This window comes from Passer domesticus, chromosome 7 (genome assembly GCF_036417665.1).
Source record: "Passer domesticus isolate bPasDom1 chromosome 7, bPasDom1.hap1, whole genome shotgun sequence".
NCBI lineage: Eukaryota > Metazoa > Chordata > Aves > Passeriformes > Passeridae > Passer > Passer domesticus.
In genome coordinates this window covers 40,317,154-40,336,736 of record NC_087480.1, presented here as the reverse complement: position 1 = coordinate 40,336,736, position 19,583 = coordinate 40,317,154, and the positions used below count along the sequence as shown (strand labels likewise).

The following is a 19,583-nucleotide window of genomic DNA, read 5'->3' as shown; positions in this document are numbered from 1 at the left end:
GGAAGCAATTGGAAAAATGGAGGAAAAAAATAGACTAGAAAAAGTTTGAAGGTTTAGAGGAAATAAAGGAACTTTGACTGGAGCTCGAGCTATGTGCTCTCTGTTTTACATTGGGGTAAAGCCCTTTTGAGGAACTAAGCTCAAATTTATCATTGCATCTTTTCTCACATCAGAAGTGCCAGTAACAACCATTCCAACTGTCAGAGTAGAGAGCATTAAGTCTGCCTTACTAAAGTGGTGCATCTCTAAACCTAGTTAACTGCTCCAATGATAGCCACAACTACCCCTCAGCATAGGATCAAGTAACCATTTCTATTTCAGCCTAGTGATACAGGAAAGCTAAGAATGCTTAATAATGAGCATTTATCATGCCTGCATCAAAAGAAATGGTGCAAAGGTAAGAACACACCTGTACATGCAATCTCTGGTGTCCATCTCCCAGACACACAAGTTGCCTGTTTAACATTTTTGTCATTTAATGTACATGTATAATGTATAACTTTTTGGAACCCAGTCCTCCTTCTTGACATTGGATACTGGCCAGAGCGCACCAGCACAACATCCTCTGGAATTACACATTGAGGGGACGCATCTGAAAAAAATAAAAAGAGCTTAAAAATAGATTTAGATCTGACAATATATACTGATGAAGATGCCATCAGTTCCACGTGAATTTGAGGAAGAACTTCACTGGGGGTGTGCTTGAGCAGGGAGGTTGGACCACAGTTGACCCACTGTGGGCATTTCCAACCTTACTCCTTCTGTGTCTCTGTGAGAAGGACTAATCCACATAAAAGTGGTTAGGGTGGGACAAGCGTAACACATTGTGGCTCTTAACATTACTTTTAATTCCTTTTAATAATTTACTTTAATCACTGGGTAAGTGTCTATTTCCCTTTACAAAGCTGTAGGTGCAGTCTTTCTAGGATGAAAGACATGCTTCCCTTTAAAAGGAGTAAATTAAAACCACTTAGTTTTGATGCATTGAACTACAGCATGTCTGGCTACATACTGATGGCTGAAGTCCATTTTGTAGTCAAATTTCATATGTAACTATAATTACACTCACATCTGAAATATTATGGAAACAGATTACCAGCACAAACAGGTAAAGGCTTCCATTCTCCATGAAGACATTTTATTTTCATTTCCTCAGTATTGTCAGAGCCTGGTTTACATGCACAAGTTACTTCATCCCCATGTGAATACTGGGCCTGGGCTGCCTGACGCAGAACAACATTTGGGATAGAGGAAGGCGATTTACAGGGCATTTGGTCTTCTGTTGAAAAGAGCAGAAGTATTCCACAATAATACAGGAATCACATCTCAATAGCTGAAAAAACTTAAATAACAATAACTAGATTTGCATTTGGCAAACCAAACCTACACCCACTAATTGGAGCAGCTAAATTTCAACACAGCTGGGGTGCGTATATCTTTTAGTCAGTTTGCTAAATTGCTTTCCTGTCTTTTCCCTTCTTTTTCCAACACTGGCATGATCCACAGGTAGTTTCACTTGACAGTATTTGCCCCAGCTGTTGGTACATAAACCATAAAGAGTAAGGAAAACTTCAATTAATTCAATTCACCTGAATCACTAATTCTGATCAGTCATAATTATAATTGATCATACACCTGCACATTCATAATGTGCCCTTTCAGTTAGAATTCTTACAAGAACTGCAAACCATTGTAAGATCTCTTACAGGACTGCAGAGTTGCCACCTCTCTATGAGAACTGCAGTTCTGCTGCAGCAGTAGTGACAGCACAAGGTAATGGCTTGTCATGCAATTTTATCTTATTATTTTATTACTTTGAACAGAACATTACATCTGCAAATACATATTTTCAACTGTGAAAATATCTATGAGGTAATAGCCTGCAGAGAATGACAGACTTGTCAGATGTAAGAGCTGTGTAGATTACCAATGCAAGAGGGGGGAGATGACCACTGTCCATCAATACATTCTATTTCCTTTGATCCAACCAACTTAAATTCGCCGTTACATTCATATTGCTTTCTGTCCCCATGCTGGTACTGTTCTACAGAGCCATCAACAATACTTCCACTGGGAATTTCAGGGGGAGGTCCACAGCCTTCGACACTCACTGAAACCAAGAGATCAAGTCTATGAGCGGAACTCATTGCTTTCACCACAGTTATATGTTAAGTACAACATAAAACAAATTGAATGTATCAATTAAAGTGAAGGAAAATCAGTGGAACAGGCTAAAGAGGTCATTGATTTATGCCTTTGAATATCTGGATTTGCGCTGAGCTGGAGATCACAAACAGATACATGTGACCAGGCTCACTCTTGTCTCTCACTTCCATGCACTGTCAATGCTTGCTCTGAGAAAAATGTTTTATAAAACCAACCCATTTTTAAGGGAAGAGTAAAAAAAAGTGTTACAAGAATGGTAACTTCAGTATTCTTAAAAGAAAATAAGAAAATTGACAATTCTGCAAGGAATAACCTATGTCCTAAAAATCACCCAGCAAAAAGAAACCCCAAAAAAATAAAACAAAAAAACCAACAACAACAACAAAAAAACCCCAACAAAACAAAAACAAACAAAAAACCCCCCAAAAACCCAAAAAAACCCCAAACAAACAAAAAAAAATCCACCCCCCCACACTGTATATTAAAGGAATTCACTTTTGATACAGATTAAGAGAGCTTAAAATGTTCCTGAGCTAAAGAGACAAATATATGAAACAGATTTGCTTTTAAATGCAAGAGTGTGAGCAAAATGAAGGATGACAGAGTAAAAGTCACCAAAAAAGTGATTGAATGGGAAGAAAGGGAGGTCCCTTTTTCCTCTCAAGATTCGTGAAAGCCAACACACCTCATGAGAGGGCTCAGCACCAGCACAAGAAGCTCTTCTCAGATGCCAGGACGTTTTGTACTAAGTTAAGAGCACTAAATACAGGGATACATGTTTTTCCTTCTGTATGAATGTACTCATCCTACTATATAAAACTAAGAATTTCACAGGAAAATCTTTCACTGGGTTTCTTTTTTTTGGGTCCAGCTCTGTGTCACCTCTAAAACCAATCTTTTCCTTCAATTTCATGTGATCAGAAAAAAAAGAGCACAGGATGCAATATCTGATGGGTATCAATATTAGGCAATGGCAAATCTAGGACCTTTGGAATATAGTAAGAGAGGACACTACTCAAATTAATCATTGCCATACTGCACATTGTTTATGAAGTTGTGCATAATTTCTCAAACATTACAGTCAATAACCTGATTAATATTTTGTGCAAGCCATTTACCAGCTCAGTTTCAGTATTGCAAGAATTACCTTGACACACTGGTGGCAATGGAAACCATCCAAAGTGGTAGCACTGAGTAGAGGCAGTTCCCACCCTTACGTGGTTTCTTGCACAGGTAAATTTCACAACAGCTCCACTGTGGTATTTACCCTTTTTGGGAGAGAAATTTCCATTGTTCAATGGCAGAAGCGCACATTCGATTTCTATGGAGAAAAAATATTTTAACATGTAGTGGACAACCTACAGAAAGTACATGAAATGCTACTGGTTAGAACAAAACCAAAGAAAGGCTTAAAGTAAAAAGGTTCACAGAGTGTATACAGAGAGTGACACTGATTAGCAAACACAAAAATATTCACCACGACACTGGGGCTCTGGACTCCATTCTCCATTTTCGTCACACATTGTGGTATCAGTTGGCATGTTATTTATAGTCTTATATCCCTCCAAACATGAATACTCAATTGTGTCTTCAGGCATGAACACAGTTTTGTTTGTATGGTGAATCAAAATGTCCCCTGGCGCTTTACATGATTCTGTAGAATAAAACAAAGTTAGTGTATTTAGTTATCCAGAAACACTGCCCTTTGGAAGCATCATCCCTCTAGGTATATTTGAAACATCAATAATTCTGTATTGTCTGAATATTATTGTAGAATATGCAGCATATTCACATATTATCTATTGCATTAATCTTCCAAAATTTGTCTAGAAGTAATGTTTAGGGTAAATATTTCTTCCGTAGATTCAATTATTTCCTTTAGCTACATATTATTATCAGTATTATCATTATTATTAATTTAGGTGTCACAGCAAATGGTTTGTACTGCTGTTCCCATAGTCAGTTGTGAGTCAGAAAAAAGCCACAAAACCCTAGGTAAAGGCAGTCTGCAATAAAAGGACAAGATAAAATAGCAGCTAAAGTTGGTCAATATTATGACCAACATATAACAATACAAGATTAAGTCTCTTACTGTGTTCAAGAGAGAACCTAGAAATAATGCATCCTATTTGTCTCTAGTTTTGTCACATTTAAATAAAGTTCTTGGTGGAATGCCTTGGTTTACATATGTTGCTTCATAAATTGGTAGTAAATCTGGGCAAATGTACTTTGTATCAGGGAAGAACCACTGAAGAGGTCAGTGATTACCATTAACTCAATGCTACAGAGATCCAAAAAGATCCTTTACATTTTCTCTCTATTTCTTGGAGCCTGAGAGAGGTTAATCTCTGGAGGATCAGCCCTCCGAGTGTCCCTCTGCCCATTAAGAAACATTTACAAATCAAGGTGACAAATCTCTGAGGCCAGAGAGCACCACAGAACACCATGTCCGCAGGACACACTGGTGACAATGACAGGAAGCTCTGAAACCTTTAGCTACTCACTGATGCACTTTGGAGGTGGAGTCCAGCCACTCTCTTTGCACTCTGTGAGTCCTGTTTCTTGTCCTTCTGGAGTCACAAACCCAGCCTGACATCTATACAGGATCTTATCTTTTATATTGAATGTTTTCCTATCAGAGTTCAAATAGCCATTCTCAAAAATGATATCCTGGCACTTTTCTGAAAGAGAGAGACAAGATTTCTCCCAAGTAAAGCATTGCTAAACTGCATGCATAAAAATCAGAGCAGAAGGATAACAATAGAAGCAGCAGTAGGATTTAGAAAATTGTTTAACACATGGTCAATTGAATACAGTTTTAATTCCATACATTGTTAATACATAATGCTAATATGTTATTTAAATGAATGGAAGTCTTGGTTGGATGTTTCAGTCCTATATTCTGAGAGAAAACTTTTGTAGTATGTTAAACCATTCTGTGAAGAAGAATCTTCATTTTCAGAAATTACTGCTACAGCAAATGGTTTTAGATAGAAACCTCACCCAAATGCAAGCACACTCACTTTTACGGATACATCTCGGAGGAGGAGCCCAGCCATTCCTGGTGCACGTGACCTCGTCATGCTGGGGCTGGAGGTCGTGGTGGTGGCAGGTGTATCTGGCTCTTTCACCTTCCTTGTAGAAATCGTTCCAGCCATGGTGTGGGAAATAACCATTTGCCAGCTCTCTGACGAAACATTTTTCTAAAGAAGGAAGGAAAGTGCATTTAAGCACAGAAATTTCTACAGCAAGAACTGAGGGAAATGAATCCTGAAGAAGTGTTACTGACAGACAGGTCTCAAAGCAACTTTCTGTAGCCTTGTGTCACAAAAACACACTCATGTGCAAATCTGAATAAAAGCGTGTTTTGTTTCAGTGCCCTGTGGTTAATGGACCACAAGATCAGAAGTGGAAGTCACTACATAAAGTAATACGAGGTGGCCTAGTAATCAAAAATCTCTTACTTATTGTTCACAAGCAAGCTTGCCTCACTTCAGCGCTTGTCACATCAGTTTGATCTGGTACGTCTCCAAAATGTTGGTGTTTGCCCAGAGTGAACTCCAGCATTTGCCTCCAGGAGATTTCATCATCTCTGTGGAAGTGTAGCAGCCTCTCAAACCAGCTCTAGAGATTTTAGCAACAGCTTAGCACGCTGGCTCTAAGGCCTCCTGTCTCCAAGAGCCCAGATGTAAGGCAGATGGCTGAAGAAATGTTATACTGTGTTATCTGAGTGCCTGCTCCTTTCCTCCAGGCAAGGCTCCACTCATCTCCTGCACTGAGCACCACTCCACTGAGGGCAACGAGGAAAGAGCAACCTTTTGTAGTCCACTTTTGTGCCCTACCAGTAGGTGGGTACTTTGCTGTGACTGAAGATGTGTGAGAGGAGGCCTCATCTCGCTGCTTTAGGTTAATTTTAAGTCCAATTAATTTTAAATCTGAGTCAGTGTATCTGGTTCTCTTGCTGTTACCATGATCCATTTCAGCTTATTGCAAAAGTGTGACACCTTTTCAGCTCTAAAATTTAGTTTTCCAAAGGGACCAGGCAGTGCTTTTCAGAGAGGATGAAGTGCCAAAGTGCCCAAGCCACAGACGGGAGAATATATTTACACAGAGAGACTGTGTGTGCAGCTGTGATGCAGATGAAAGTATATGCTTTCATGTTACCAGAAGCCAGAGAAGAGGAAGGATTACTATATATTTCTTACTCTTATGAATATTTTCAGGAGTAAACAATCTTCGAAACCCAAAAGCATAATTTCAGAGTGTCCCCAGGTGACACTTTGAGCTCTGCAGATAGGAAGACGGTCTGGGAGCAGTTCCAGGGGTCACCTAAAGCAGTTTGATTTTCAGCAACTGTTCTGTCTTGTGTTCCATCAGAACAAGTTCTGCTGCACAGATCTTTGATAATTAAACCAGAATTGAGTGTACAGTGGAAATGTACTTACTCCGACATTTTGGCTCTGGAAACCAGCCCCTTTCAGTACAGGTAATTCGAACCCAGTAATCTCCAGTGGGGGTTGAATAGCCATCGAGGCAGTAATAATCTACAGTCTGTCCAAATCTTCTTGGAAAGTAATAGTTTCTGTGGTACTCATACGAATAACTTAACTTGCCATTTTCTATTGGTGGGTAGTCACACGGTTTCCCTTGAAACAGAACGGAACAGCAACAATATCAACACATGCATGATAAAAAGCTCAGGACACAATTCAGATTCAGCTCCATCATCTGAGTATTTTCAGAAATGGACTGCAGGAACCAGGACTGCACACCCGGGCAGATGGTAAGGGGTGCAGGAACAACCACACTCTGCTCTTGGGTCTTTGCCTATAGCTGTGTTACTTCCCTCAGTTCCATTGCAACCAACAGAAATCCAGCCAGCACTCTCTGCAGATTCCTGAGGGTGATTTGTGAGACCAAGGTTAGTATTCATTGTACAGTGAGATGACACTGTAGAGGGTCTTGATTAAATTTACTATTCTGACCGTAAAGGGAGCCCAGTCATCTGGCTCAGATACAGAAACTGAATCTTCCAACCATTACCTGTGGTTTGGCTACTTTAAACTCCTCATGTCCTCTAATCCTGACTGGGATGGTATTCCTCAGGTAGAGCACAAACCTTCCTGACAGTGGGCTGACTATAGCCCATTTTAACAGATTTGCAAATACAGGAAGAGATAATATGTGTGCTAGTAAACACAGTGTAAATCTGGATGGCACCATTGTTTTTACGGGTGATTTTTCTAAACCATCAAATTAAGCTTTACAGTATAAAGGAAAAAAAGAAGCAACTGTCATATCTAATGCTCCTCATGTTTTGCTCTTAACTTATTTTCTCTGAGATACTTCCAACAATTCCACATTGTAACTTTATTCATGAGAGCTACTTACGGACACAAGCTGGTTCAGGCACCCAGCCATTCTTGGTGCATTCAGCTGTGGTTCTGCCAGTCATTGCTTTAAAATGATATCCATCATCACACTCTACTGCGATTGTATTACCCACTATGTACTTGTCTTTTTGAGGTCTAAAGTTCCCAGAGGAAATTACTGGAGGAGAGCATACAATTTCTAAATAAAAACATAGAAAAAAAAAAAGAAGAATATGTTTAAATTTTCTGCATAAATTCTTGCTTTCGTAGTATATTGGCCATAACTGCATAAAATTGTTAAAAAAAGGTGTTTCTTGGAGCAAAGAAAAGGTTACATTTCTTCCTCACTCTTAGGAATGTATGGCTCTGTAAGAGAAGAGTGACAGCTGTTACTGATGTTATGTTAATTAGAAGATTAAAACTTAATTGCAAAGAGAATGATTAGAGAAAGAACTGGAAGCCATCAAACCAAACCTATTTTTTTCCTGTAGATCTGCAGCTGGGTTTTGCTGGGCTTGTTTATGGGCACTGTCCCAAAGGAGAGCAGTTTCACTGGCAGGTCCTAAATGTAGAAATAATTATGCTTGACTAGGAACTGATCATTCAAAGGTTGTGTGATTAAGATTAGTGTCCTTCACTGACACTGGAAGTATTTCAACAACTAGAAAAGGTCAAGAATTTCAGTCTAAAAAACTCAAGATATTTTCAAGCCCAGAGAAGTCAGCCAAACAGATTTCTAAACCAGAGCCTGTCTTTTGGGGGATTTTGTGTCTCCTTGCAGTTCAGAAAACATCACCAGCACCCTGAGGGCTGGGAGGGGATGACTGTAAGGTCAGGTGGTGACAGGTTGGTGCTGCTATGGAGTGAGGGTGGGTGCATGCCCTGCTGAATCCTCTAGGTCCAGTGAAAAGCCCAGAAGGATCCAGAACCACTGTCTGAGTACACCCCAAGTACCAGAGCTCAGCATGTGAGTGTCTAGAAGAATGTTTTGTTTGGCACTCCTCAAAAGCAGTATGTTGTTAAACTGTAGGCAATGCATATTAATTAATAACACTACTAATCTTGAATCAGAAAGGTCAAAAACTGAGTGGGCCCCAAGACTGATAACAAGTCCTTATTTCTAAAGGAGTCTTCCTGGAAGAGGTCCCAGGAAGGTGGGTGGTGCATAAAATCCTATCATGTTGCCCTGTTGCCAACATTTTTTTTCCAGTTTCAAGATTTTGGCAATTTCTTGAAGAAAATTCAAGGCACTGATAAATTCTCCAAAATTTCAAACTGTTTCAGCTGGGATATGACATGCATATTCAGAGATTTAAATACAGCCTTTAAGTGCTGTAATTGAATAAAACTAAAGTAAAATCCATGACCCAGAGGGCTGATGTCAAACAGGACTAGCCTCAGGAATTATGGATTTGTCACATGAACTGCTCATTCACTGAAGGCATTTGAGAGTTAAAAAATAATAGGGACCATTGTAAATATATTAATTTATAGAGATACAGGACAAGACTGTTTTTGCTACTGCTCTTCATGGAAAACTCTTATCCAGTTCTTTGGTCCCCTCAGCATTTAATCCTTCCAGTCGTTATGAATATTGGATGTGGATGGATTTATTTTGCCATGAATGAACTTATTAATCTCTAAAATTACTTCCAAACCCAACTGAAGTGCAAAACCACTTTAGGCAAGACTGACCAGTGCAATAGGGAGGTGGATTCCATCCCAATTCAGTGCACAGTGCATCTGCTCTGTTCCCATATTTGTATCCTTCGTTACAGAAAAACTGCATGAGCTCATTTTCCTTGTAAGACTTCCTTGGAGAACGGACATATCCATGAGGGATTTCTGGTACATCACAGATAATTTCTGAAATTGAAACAGAAAAAAATCCAGGTATTTTAATTTTTATTTGCTAAGAATAAATTTCTACGACAACAAAATTTAGGGTTTATTTAGTTTTGGGGGTTTTTTGGGGGTGTGGTGGGGGAGTTAATTTGAATTCACAAAAACTTTTGCATTTGGAAGCTGTTTGGAACTTATTTGAGCACTTACTTGACTCTGGGTTCCAGACGGAAAATGTGGTGCAGCACAGCTTCAATTGCAAATTGGTTCATGAGACAGATTTCAGGGCTTTTCTTTGGACTTTAATGGATTTAGAATCAAGAGATGAGGCAGAAGACATTCCAAAACAAGACACTAAGCTAGCTGAAATTCAGGATTTTCTATTTTTCAGATAATTTCTATGTAATTTCCAACAAACCTAATGTGGTCTCAAGGCCAGTGGGTTATTAGTTAAATCATGACATCAAAAGGAGAAAAGAATTTAAAGTATCTGAAAAATTGACACTAGAATGCTTAATATCTATAAAAGAACATCAGTGTTCCCAGTTCCTTGCCAAACCAAATAAAACTACCAAGATCTTGCAAGTTTCCTAAAAATGCATTCATAAAGCCAGAAGATATTAAATGTTTTGTTTCCTAGGTCACAGAACAGGACACCCAAGAGTTCTCTCGGAATCTTTTACTAAATTTACTTTGTGTTTAAATGAAATATAGCTTATGGGAATTGTCACTGTTTAATGAAATTCACTATATTCTGGAAATGTCACAAGCATAAATGTTTAATTCCACTTCATGCTGTACAAAATAATAATAAATGGGGGTTTCAAACCAGCAAAAAGCCATACTGGAATTGTGAACAAACCATAAATGTATTTGCCATCCTGACATGTGTATTCTGCTCTTCTAAACACATACTTCATGATCAAATAACATAGAAATAATCCAAGATATTGATGTTCTGAATATTTAAGTGCTTGTTACCATAATCTTCCTGGGATTCATTCTCATACCCTGACAATCCAATCCCATCCATTCTTTGTTCAGAAACTGGGGGGAATAATCTCATCCACCAGTGCCAGCTGCAGGCAGGGCAGTGTGGGATTGACTGGTTGAAAAGCAGTTTTGCAGAAAAAAAGCTGGTGGTCCTGATGGACAAGTTGGACAGGGGCCTTTTCAGCAAAGAAAACACTCTGGGCTCCCCTGGGAAAAGTGCTGCCAGCAGGCCACAGGAGGTGATGCTGCCCCTCTGCATCTCTCCAGGGAAGAACTCCCAGCAGAGGAAAGATCGGGACATACTGGAGCAGATCCAGTGAGGGACAGGATAATTAAGGAATTGGAAAAACTGACTGATAGAGAGAGGTTCAAGAGAGTCTGAAGTAAAGAAGGCTTGGGGGAGGAGGGACAGTCTTTTTCACATGAGTAAATTCCTGGCTGCAGTGGGGCAAGCAGAAGCAAAGGTGATGAACTGGACCTTTGTCAGTGGCCATACGGTGAGAAGCAACAGGCACCAAGTGAAATACAGGAAATGCCACTGCTAAGTTTTTACTAAAGAGAGTTCAGCCACTGCAGTGGGTTACCCAGAGAAACTATGCATCTCCATCCTCAAAAGCTGACTGAACATGTCTTTGAGCAACTTGCCCCCACAAGGGGCCTTCAGCAGTCCCACAGCACCTCATGATTCTGGGGTTCTGTAAAAACTAAACACGAACCTTGCAACTTTTCCTAAAACATTACTGTGAGGAAAGAAAAATCTAACCTTTTTTTTTTTAATATTCTATGTACGCTAAGAATGAAAATCCTGCTTGTTAACTAAACTTGGTTCACACAGATTGAAAGTTGTTTCTGATTACTTTGGTTAAATCAGCACTGAAGTGGTTGACTCTTATGCAGACATATCAAAGAATTTGACTGCAGCCTGGCAAAATACACAGCTTGTAGGAAAAATATGGAACAAACAGATGGTCTATTATCCTTATATTAGTATCCAATACTATTATATTTCTCTTTCTTATCCTACTTTTTCATATATACACTGGAGATTGTTTACAGACAAACCAAGCTTAATTGCTGTGAGATGAAGTGAAAACTTTGTGGCTTCACATACGGCAACCACAATTTAGGAGTCTGTGAGAACAAAGCTTCTTAATGACATTAAATAGTGTCCTTTTTACCTTTGCACTGAGGCACGTCGTTACTCCATTCTCCATTAGCAGAGCAAACGATTTCTTTAGCTCCAACAAGCTTGTGTTTTGCATTACATTCAAAATTTACAGCCTGGCCAAAGGAATATTCTTGGCCTAGCTCAAATGCACCGGTCATAATTATCCTTCCATTTTCAGGTTCTTGTACAGGTAAACACTTTATCACTGGAAAAACAAAACAAGGAAAGAAAAAAGTAATTTTGAGGTCTTTAAAATAAGCTGACACACAAAAAAGTTAAAATACAGAAAAATCACTGTAATTTCCTTACACATTTAAAAAGATACACTCTAACTATGTATTCAGATACCATTTGCAGCAAGTGTAATACAAAGCCCTAAGCAAAAAGAGAGAGTGACAGAGGAAGAAGCTTTTAGACCCTCTCTCATCATCCTCTTCACTTCCCTTGAAGGCTAAAGACAGAGCATCCACTGAATTAGATGACCTCACCCAACCTAAATTATCCTAGGATCCTGCATTCTATGGATGGTTAGCTGAGCCTTGACTGACACCAGTAAAATTTGCCAGAATCAGTTGACTTTGCTTAGAGTTGTGACAAACTGAGTTTGCTATGGACAGTTTGCTACCTGGAACAGTGCTGCATTACACACTGCCTACAACAGTGTGTAGTTAACAACTAAAATTCTAATTCAGTTCAGTTATTAACAAAAATTCTCATTAAGGATATCAGAGAAATTATATTACTAAAGTAAACAAAGACCGTGGCAGACATTATTCAGAGCTCTTGTACCTCCCTGCAGATAAAAAAAGAATTAACTTATCAAATATGTCTTATTAAGGGGGGAAATGACTGTCAAAGCTCATTCTTAGATGCTTACATGGATATCACTGAGCAGGTACAAAAGTGGACTCTGTTTTGTTTACTAAAGCTACTTCTCTCTGACATTTGCCATCTTAAAAGTCATCTGTCTTTTCCATGAGTTCATATTCTGTCTCATGGGTTCTTCACATTTAGGACACTCTACAAATTTTTTCTTTCACAGGCAATCATATTTCAGTGGAAACTCAACCATGACAGAAATAACTTAGGAGGACTTTGAAACTGAAGTATCTTGATGAGACATGACAAAAGTGTTGGAAACCCTTGCTCCATATGGTGCAGACAGACCTCAATACCTAAATGTGAGGCCCTCAAAATTTAGTAAACTAAAAGTTTCTAAATCCACAGAAATATTAAACCACAGACAACAAGCTCTAGTCAAGATATTTACTTTAATTTGTTCTTAGAGACCCTTCCCTGACATCAGATGCTTAACCCAAACAAAAATGTCACTGCTGCCCACATATGTTAAAATGAAGCAGTTAAAAATGATTCCTGTGAAGAGCAGAAACCTTATCTTCATGATCATACAGGCTTGAAACAGGTTTCTAAAACCATAATCTGAGCCATTCGGTCTATTAAGTCCTGGTGTCTACGTCCCCCTTGCTCTCACTCTTGCTTACTGAATGTCTTCCACATTGGTGTGCTAATAGGGAGACCTTAACAAAATCTTAATGCTTAGGATGTTCACAAGGATGCAGGAGGAAAGTAGCTAAAAACAACACATGCCTTCACACTGGTTTGAAACTCATCATCCCAAATGCCTTTTGCAACCATGTTTTGCAGGCAGCTGCTCTATCAGGGCTTTTGGGTGAGGCAGAGCTTTAAGCCAGTCTGGAAGTGACAGGACTCCACTTTGTGAAGGGTTTTTAACAAAAGCTCATTGGACTAAAAGAGCTGAGAGGTCCCTGTAAGAGCTTCTCTGCTGCCTAACTTGACTTTAAACATAGGTGAATTAATACTAGTCAAGCACTCACAGACTATTTTAGATAGTATCAGACAGATAAAAAGACAATTTAATAGAGAATTAATGTCAAACTCCATTTACCTTCACAGTGAGGGATGTCATTGCTCCATCCATCTGCCTGACACTCACGGTAATTCCTCTGGCTGAGCATCTGGTATCTTACCAAATAAAAAGAAAAAAAGGCTAAAATACAGTTTCATTATGTAACAAAAACAACAGTGCTGCTGATTTTGAAGCAGATGAAAGATGAAGAAGATGAAAGAAGAAAGATGGCTTCAGGTGCTCCAGAATAGAATAACCAAAATGTGACTGCACCAAGTAGTTTTTCACCTGCATTTTCCCTGTGTGCTTTCTTTTAATTGCATATGGAAAAAATATCAAATCAAATCAGAGAGTAGGAAGGAATAAGGAAGAAGGCTTCCTCATTACAGAGATAGTTTGGCTACAGTTTTGGCTACACAACAAATGCACTCAGAGAAGGACAGCTACTCTGAAAAGACAGTGAGGAACTGAAGGGATTAAGGAGAATATTGATTTTTTGGAACACTCTTTGTGGAACTCAGGCTAGATTCCAGTAACATAACAACTGCAAAAGCACAGCTAAAGCACTGTACCAAAGCTGATCTGCTTTTCAGGAGGAAAATACCCAGACACAGGCACAATACCATGTATTTGACTTGCTGCAGTTTTCACTGGAGAAGATGGATAGAGACTTTCTTTCAAGCATTCAGTGAAGACATGTTAGTGAGTCTGCCAGAAATGTCTTCCTTCAAACATTTTTTACAACATGTAAGCACGCATTAAATATTAATAAAATGTATTACAGAGAACAAATGTATAACTGACAGTATAATTATCACCTTATGTTAATTCCCATGCATTTAATTAAATGAGCATTACCCATCATTACATCTGTACTCAACTCTGGCACCAAAAACAAATTCACTTCCACTGGTCAGTTCAAAGAAACCAAACTCAGTGTCTCCAGGATGTCCACAGGGCTTATCTGGTTGAAAATAAAAGGGGAAAAGCCTTACTTACACCATACACGTGAAAATGAGAAACACAGCATTTTCCCAGTAATTAGTAGTGAGTATGGGTCTTTAGAGGCTTTCAAAAATTCAGAAATGTTCAGCATAAATTTGATTAACATCTCCTTTTTATCACTATTTTCACAGTTTTCAATTATAACATACTAGATAGAGTATGCTTATTAAAAAAAAAAACAAACAAAACAAAACAAACAAAACCAACCTACCTACAACAAACCCCAAAAAACAAATTAGCATGTTTTATTCCTTTAAAAAGGCTGAGCTCATATTCAGTTGTATGACAAATTTATGGCAATTTTCATACAATTTGTGACATAATCTGCACCAAAGTCTCCAGCAGAGACTCCATTCATGATCAGAAATGAAATTTCCTGAATCTGCTGGGGACTGTGCTGAGTGAAGTGGGGCCACCTAAAGCCACAGGAGTTATTTTGGCCCTTAGTGCCTGCTGCACAAAGTTCCCCATGGGACTTTCCTTATGGCCTGGCCCTAGCTCTTTGCTTTGGATTTCCAAAGGAGTGGCAAAGATGAACGCTCTCACTGATCCTCTTCTGATCTCAAAACATGGACTGCAAAACAAACTGCACAGCTGAAACCTATCACCCCTCCTCAGCAGAAATCCTTCCTGATTCTTGTCAAGCAAGGCAATTTAATTCTTGGGGCCTATCAACATCCTCCGTTTTTACCAATGAAGCTGTGTTTGAGCCCTAGACGTGCTGCAGAGGGATTCAGAGGAAATGGAAACTCCTGATCAATGTTTCCCAGCGAGGGACCGCGTTCCCCCGGCTGAGCAGAGCATCCCCTCCTCTGCCCCACGCTCTCCTTGCCGCTGGCAGCCGCTGCTCACTGGGTGGCAGCATTTGCTAAAACATGCTGCAAACCAAATTCTGCACGGGCTCGTGTTCGCTCACACACAACGAAATCTGACAGATACTAAGTCAAAAATGTAAGAAAAGTTATTAGTGACTTAATAATTCTTACTCACGGTGGGTATTAATCTCTGAACAACACCCAGGACGTATATTCTCAAATCAAATACTTATATTGTATGGGTAAAGATTTTGTAAGTTAGATATACAATCATAACCCCTTGTTTCTAAAACTCCTTTGTGTTTAAAGCTCATTTATTACAGAAAAGAAGTATCTACTGACTAATGATAACAAACTTCAATTTCTTCAGTAATGAATTCTGTATGAGGGTGTGAGATACTTGCAAACTCTCAGCACAGTATGCTAGAGATAATAAATAGCAGCTCTCATTCTAATTGTGAATTACAGCTCAAAAGAAAAGGCAGGGAAAAATAATTTCCCACTTGCAAGAAATGATATCTTTCATAGAAATAGTTGAATAAGCTGTCTCTTGACTCACATTCAGAAGCTAGGTTTGTGCTTTATCCCGCTTAGACAAAAAATTTTGAAAGCAAGTGTCTAAGAATCTAATAATTGATTTTGATGATGTAAATTGGGTTAATAAGGCTGGTCTAGAATAAGACCTTCCGTAAAGAAAAATATAAATCCTTTGATCAGGAGAAAAGGAACTAAAAAAAATCCCTTATGTACACATCCGTTTTAAGGTGATATTTTAAAGAGTGCAGAAACAAGTAATTTATGAGTAAAGGTACAATTTCACATTGACATCACTGGCAAGATCTGCCAGATCAAAGGTCTGCAGATATTTTGCATAAATACTCACTTCTGCATTCTGTCACTGGGTCCTGCTGCTTCCACTCTCCATCAATGCACCGAAATGCAACTCGGCCAATTTTTATATATCCGGGCCGACAGCTGTATGTTGCTTGGGTCCCATGTGGATAGGGAGGCTTGTCCCATCTTTTAGTAGGCACTTCTTTTACCCTCCTAGGAGGAGGTTCTTCACAAGCTAAAAATTTTAAATGAAAACATTGGTGACTGAAGTACATGCTACAAACACCAAAACCATCTTGCAATAGGAAATGCAGCAAGAAATCCTGGGGCCATTTGTGATCAGCGTGTTTCCAACTGAACCAGCACAAAATAGGAAAGTTGGATGCACATTTTGTAGGAATGTGATAGCCAGGTGCCAAGGAACCACCCAGGACAGTGATGGTTCACGAAACAGATTTTGAAACAGAGAGGAGATCCGTGCCCTGGTTCTGAGGGCAGACACCTCCTGCCCTTCCATCTGCAGGAGCTCCAGGCCTGTCCTTCCACTGCCACAGAGAACAACTCTGGGCACTCTGGAGTTTCCTTTCCAACTATTTTCTTCTCCACCCACCACACCTTTACTGGCATTATTTCACATGTCGTTTGATTAAGTTCTGCCAAAGCTCCCCTCGCCTTTACATTGCCTAAACTTTCTCTCCAGGCTCAGATCACCTGATATTCCAAAATCCTCAGATCCTCTTGTTCCTTACTTACAAGTTCCTTGTTACACAATATAATTAACTCTGGGTATTCACTCTGACCTTCAGCTTCCAAGAATTTTGACTCAGTTTGGGGAGTAGATGGTGCTGTCTGGTATTTACAATTAGCTCAATATTGTAGAGTCCTTGCCCAAAAGCTCCTTTCTAGGCCTTCTTCAGTGCACATGAAATGTACAGCCACGTCCACATGAACCACAACAATGAACCTGATAAATTTTATTAAGAAGTTCCTCAACAGTTTGAGAATGAGCAAAGTCAGATGAAAGAGGAAAGAAGCAAAAGTTGGGAAACTGTTAAAGAAAGACCAAATGATTTTGTCAAGAATTGCCCTGATTTCAGTGACTAATTTTCAGTGTTTGGGTGACTGAAATATACACATTTTGGAAGTTGAATCTTCACCCAGAGTCACAGTCTCTGAACAGCCTAGCTAATTAAATGCAATGAACACTGTTTTCCATTTGAACATGAAAGGTGAGCATTCATCAGGAATAAATAAAACAAGCCCTGAGGAATAAAGCCTTGGAAAAGGAATTAAATCTCTGTATAGAAAGTAAATGGGAGAAGAAATGTCCACCAGGGAAGACAATCCTTCAGTGAGTAGATGCATTACTCAGCAGAGACCTGGCACAGGTGTCCTCTCCCCAGTTTAGCTGCAAGGACACGGGTTTGAGAAAGCAGCATTATTCTCACTGAAACCTTCCTATGGATGGGCTGTCCAGGTGCTGCCTGGAAATAGGACTGGGGGAAAAATCTTTGGGATCTTTCCTCATGTGAGGGATGTGGACTTAAAGCTCACTGAACAGCACTGCAGAGATGACTCCACACATTAAGTAGCTGATGTGGAAGAAGGTGTATTTTATCTGCTCACTTTGTGTTAGAAATCCCAAAGTGTGGAAAGTGAGCTTTACTGGAGTTTACAAAGACACACCCTTGAGAACTCATTTGTTGTATCTCAGTCCAACCAAATAAGAGGCATAATTTTATAAATCTTCTGAAAATTGGAAGAAAAATATCTGTTGCAAAGAAAAAAAACCACATAATTTGAAACTGTATAATTTGAAAATAATGTTAGTTTTGAGCTTTAGTAACTTTAGTTTGGCTGTTCTAAGTAGCCAGAAGAATTAGACAAGCTTTGACAATACTGCTGATGTGCTAAAGGAAGAGTGTGCCCACACCCATTTTTTCCCATTACTTTGATAAGTATTCTCCATCCTGTGAATGATTGCATCTGAATAAAAATTATTGTTTCTGTGCACTAGAGGGTACTAGGCTACTCTAAAAATCGTAGGAGAGGCTTTGTTTAGCAAGAAAAGACAGATTCAAATTCTGACAGCATTTTTTGCAAAATGTAGGAATAAGCAAAATTAACAGGAATCCTCTAGCTGGTTCTTTCAAATGTGTTATAAATTGTTAGTTTACCCAAAAAGTTCTTCTCGATGGCAAGAAAAAGAATGTTTTTGACTCCACATATTTCTAATTATACCTTGTTTGAATTAGCACTTTCAGTTTGCAAGCTGAGAGTGCACACCGAAATCTATAATTTTAAAAATAGGTTATTGAGTACAGTGAGAGCTTCTCTATTCTTCCCTCTGAATTGTATCATATTTTTATTGTCTGTTGTGCAGAATGCAGCCTCTTAACTCTTCCTTGCTTACATTAAACCCCCCCCCCATCCAGATGAAAGATAATCCCTTTAGTCTCTTCACCATTACTAATGTTTGCTGGGTCTTGCTGGGTTTTATCTCAACTCTTCCCCACTCCTGTCCTGATGTTAAACTGTGTGTTAGCATCAAGTGTCAGAGCATGTGTATGTGTGTGTGCATGCAGTTTTTTAGTAGCTTGAGGTGAAGAGATCTGCTGGCAGGTGGTACCTCAAAACTATATTAATTCCACCATGCACTCACCAATACCAGGGTTTTATTTCTATATTGAAAAGCTTGCACAGAATGGACACCTTCAAATTCCTTACTGACAGACCAGGAGAGCTGGAATTACTCATTCAGTATTTACATGTGACTTGACCTCAGTTAGAAATAGCTCAAGCTGGTTTTTTTGCCAACAATATGCTGGTAGCAGCTTCTAAAAAGTACAAGCACAATTACAAATCCAGGTGCAAGTGGCTTCCAGTCCTTGTGCAAAACCCAGCTCTCAGAAGACTTTCCACAACTCTTACAGACTTTCAGCATGAAGCTTAAACAAGAATCCTGCATGACCCATGGTAACAGTTGTCCTGGATAAATAAAATTGTGCTACATTCACATTTCTTTCCAATCTCCCTGACCTAAAGAAAGCATTGTAAAAACAAAGTGCAAATTCAGGCAAACTTTTGTTTCAAATTCCAGGAATTTTCTGCACTTCTTTGCAAAACAAAATTAGACTGTTATTCTGTTAGTTGCTTTGAGGCAATATTTATTTATATTTAATTAAGATAGGACATTCCTTTAATTTCCTGATTCTTCAGTTTTTTAAAGTAAAATCCATTGGATCTTTTTGATTAATAAGGTCTTCATAACTTTCAACTGAAACTAAAACCAACCTGAACTGAGCAAAGACATACCAGCTCAAAACCACAGCACCCTCTGCACAACACTCTATGCCGAGAAACTCAGACATAAGGCAAACAAATTAAATAACTAAGGATACACGAAATAATATAAACACAAACCAAGAAAAATACATTGAACAGAGAAACACAAAACATTAGACGTTTCTGAAAAGACACGTAGAATACTAGCTACCTCT

The 19,583-nt window shown here is 39.0% G+C and overlaps 1 protein-coding gene across 4 annotated transcripts in view; it reads right to left on the bottom strand.

Moving 5' to 3' along the window:
- The window catches only part of CFH (complement factor H), a 34,385-nt gene that overhangs the window by 6,838 nt on the left and 7,964 nt on the right, over positions 1-19,583 (bottom strand). For all 4 annotated transcript variants that reach the window (XM_064427906.1, XM_064427902.1, XM_064427903.1 and 1 more), the window contains exons 2-15: positions 16,133-16,318; positions 14,288-14,393; positions 13,469-13,545; positions 11,552-11,746; positions 9,234-9,404; positions 7,558-7,737; positions 6,612-6,812; positions 5,190-5,369; positions 4,671-4,847; positions 3,644-3,820; positions 3,314-3,487; positions 1,928-2,110; positions 1,097-1,279; positions 410-592 (exon numbers count right to left, since the gene is read on the bottom strand). In XM_064427906.1, coding sequence (XP_064283976.1) covers positions 410-592; positions 1,097-1,279; positions 1,928-2,110; positions 3,314-3,487; positions 3,644-3,820; positions 4,671-4,847; positions 5,190-5,369; positions 6,612-6,812; positions 7,558-7,737; positions 9,234-9,404; positions 11,552-11,746; positions 13,469-13,545; positions 14,288-14,393; positions 16,133-16,318 — 2,373 coding nt within the window. The remainder of the gene's footprint in view (positions 1-409; positions 593-1,096; positions 1,280-1,927; positions 2,111-3,313; positions 3,488-3,643; positions 3,821-4,670; positions 4,848-5,189; positions 5,370-6,611; positions 6,813-7,557; positions 7,738-9,233; positions 9,405-11,551; positions 11,747-13,468; positions 13,546-14,287; positions 14,394-16,132; positions 16,319-19,583) is intronic.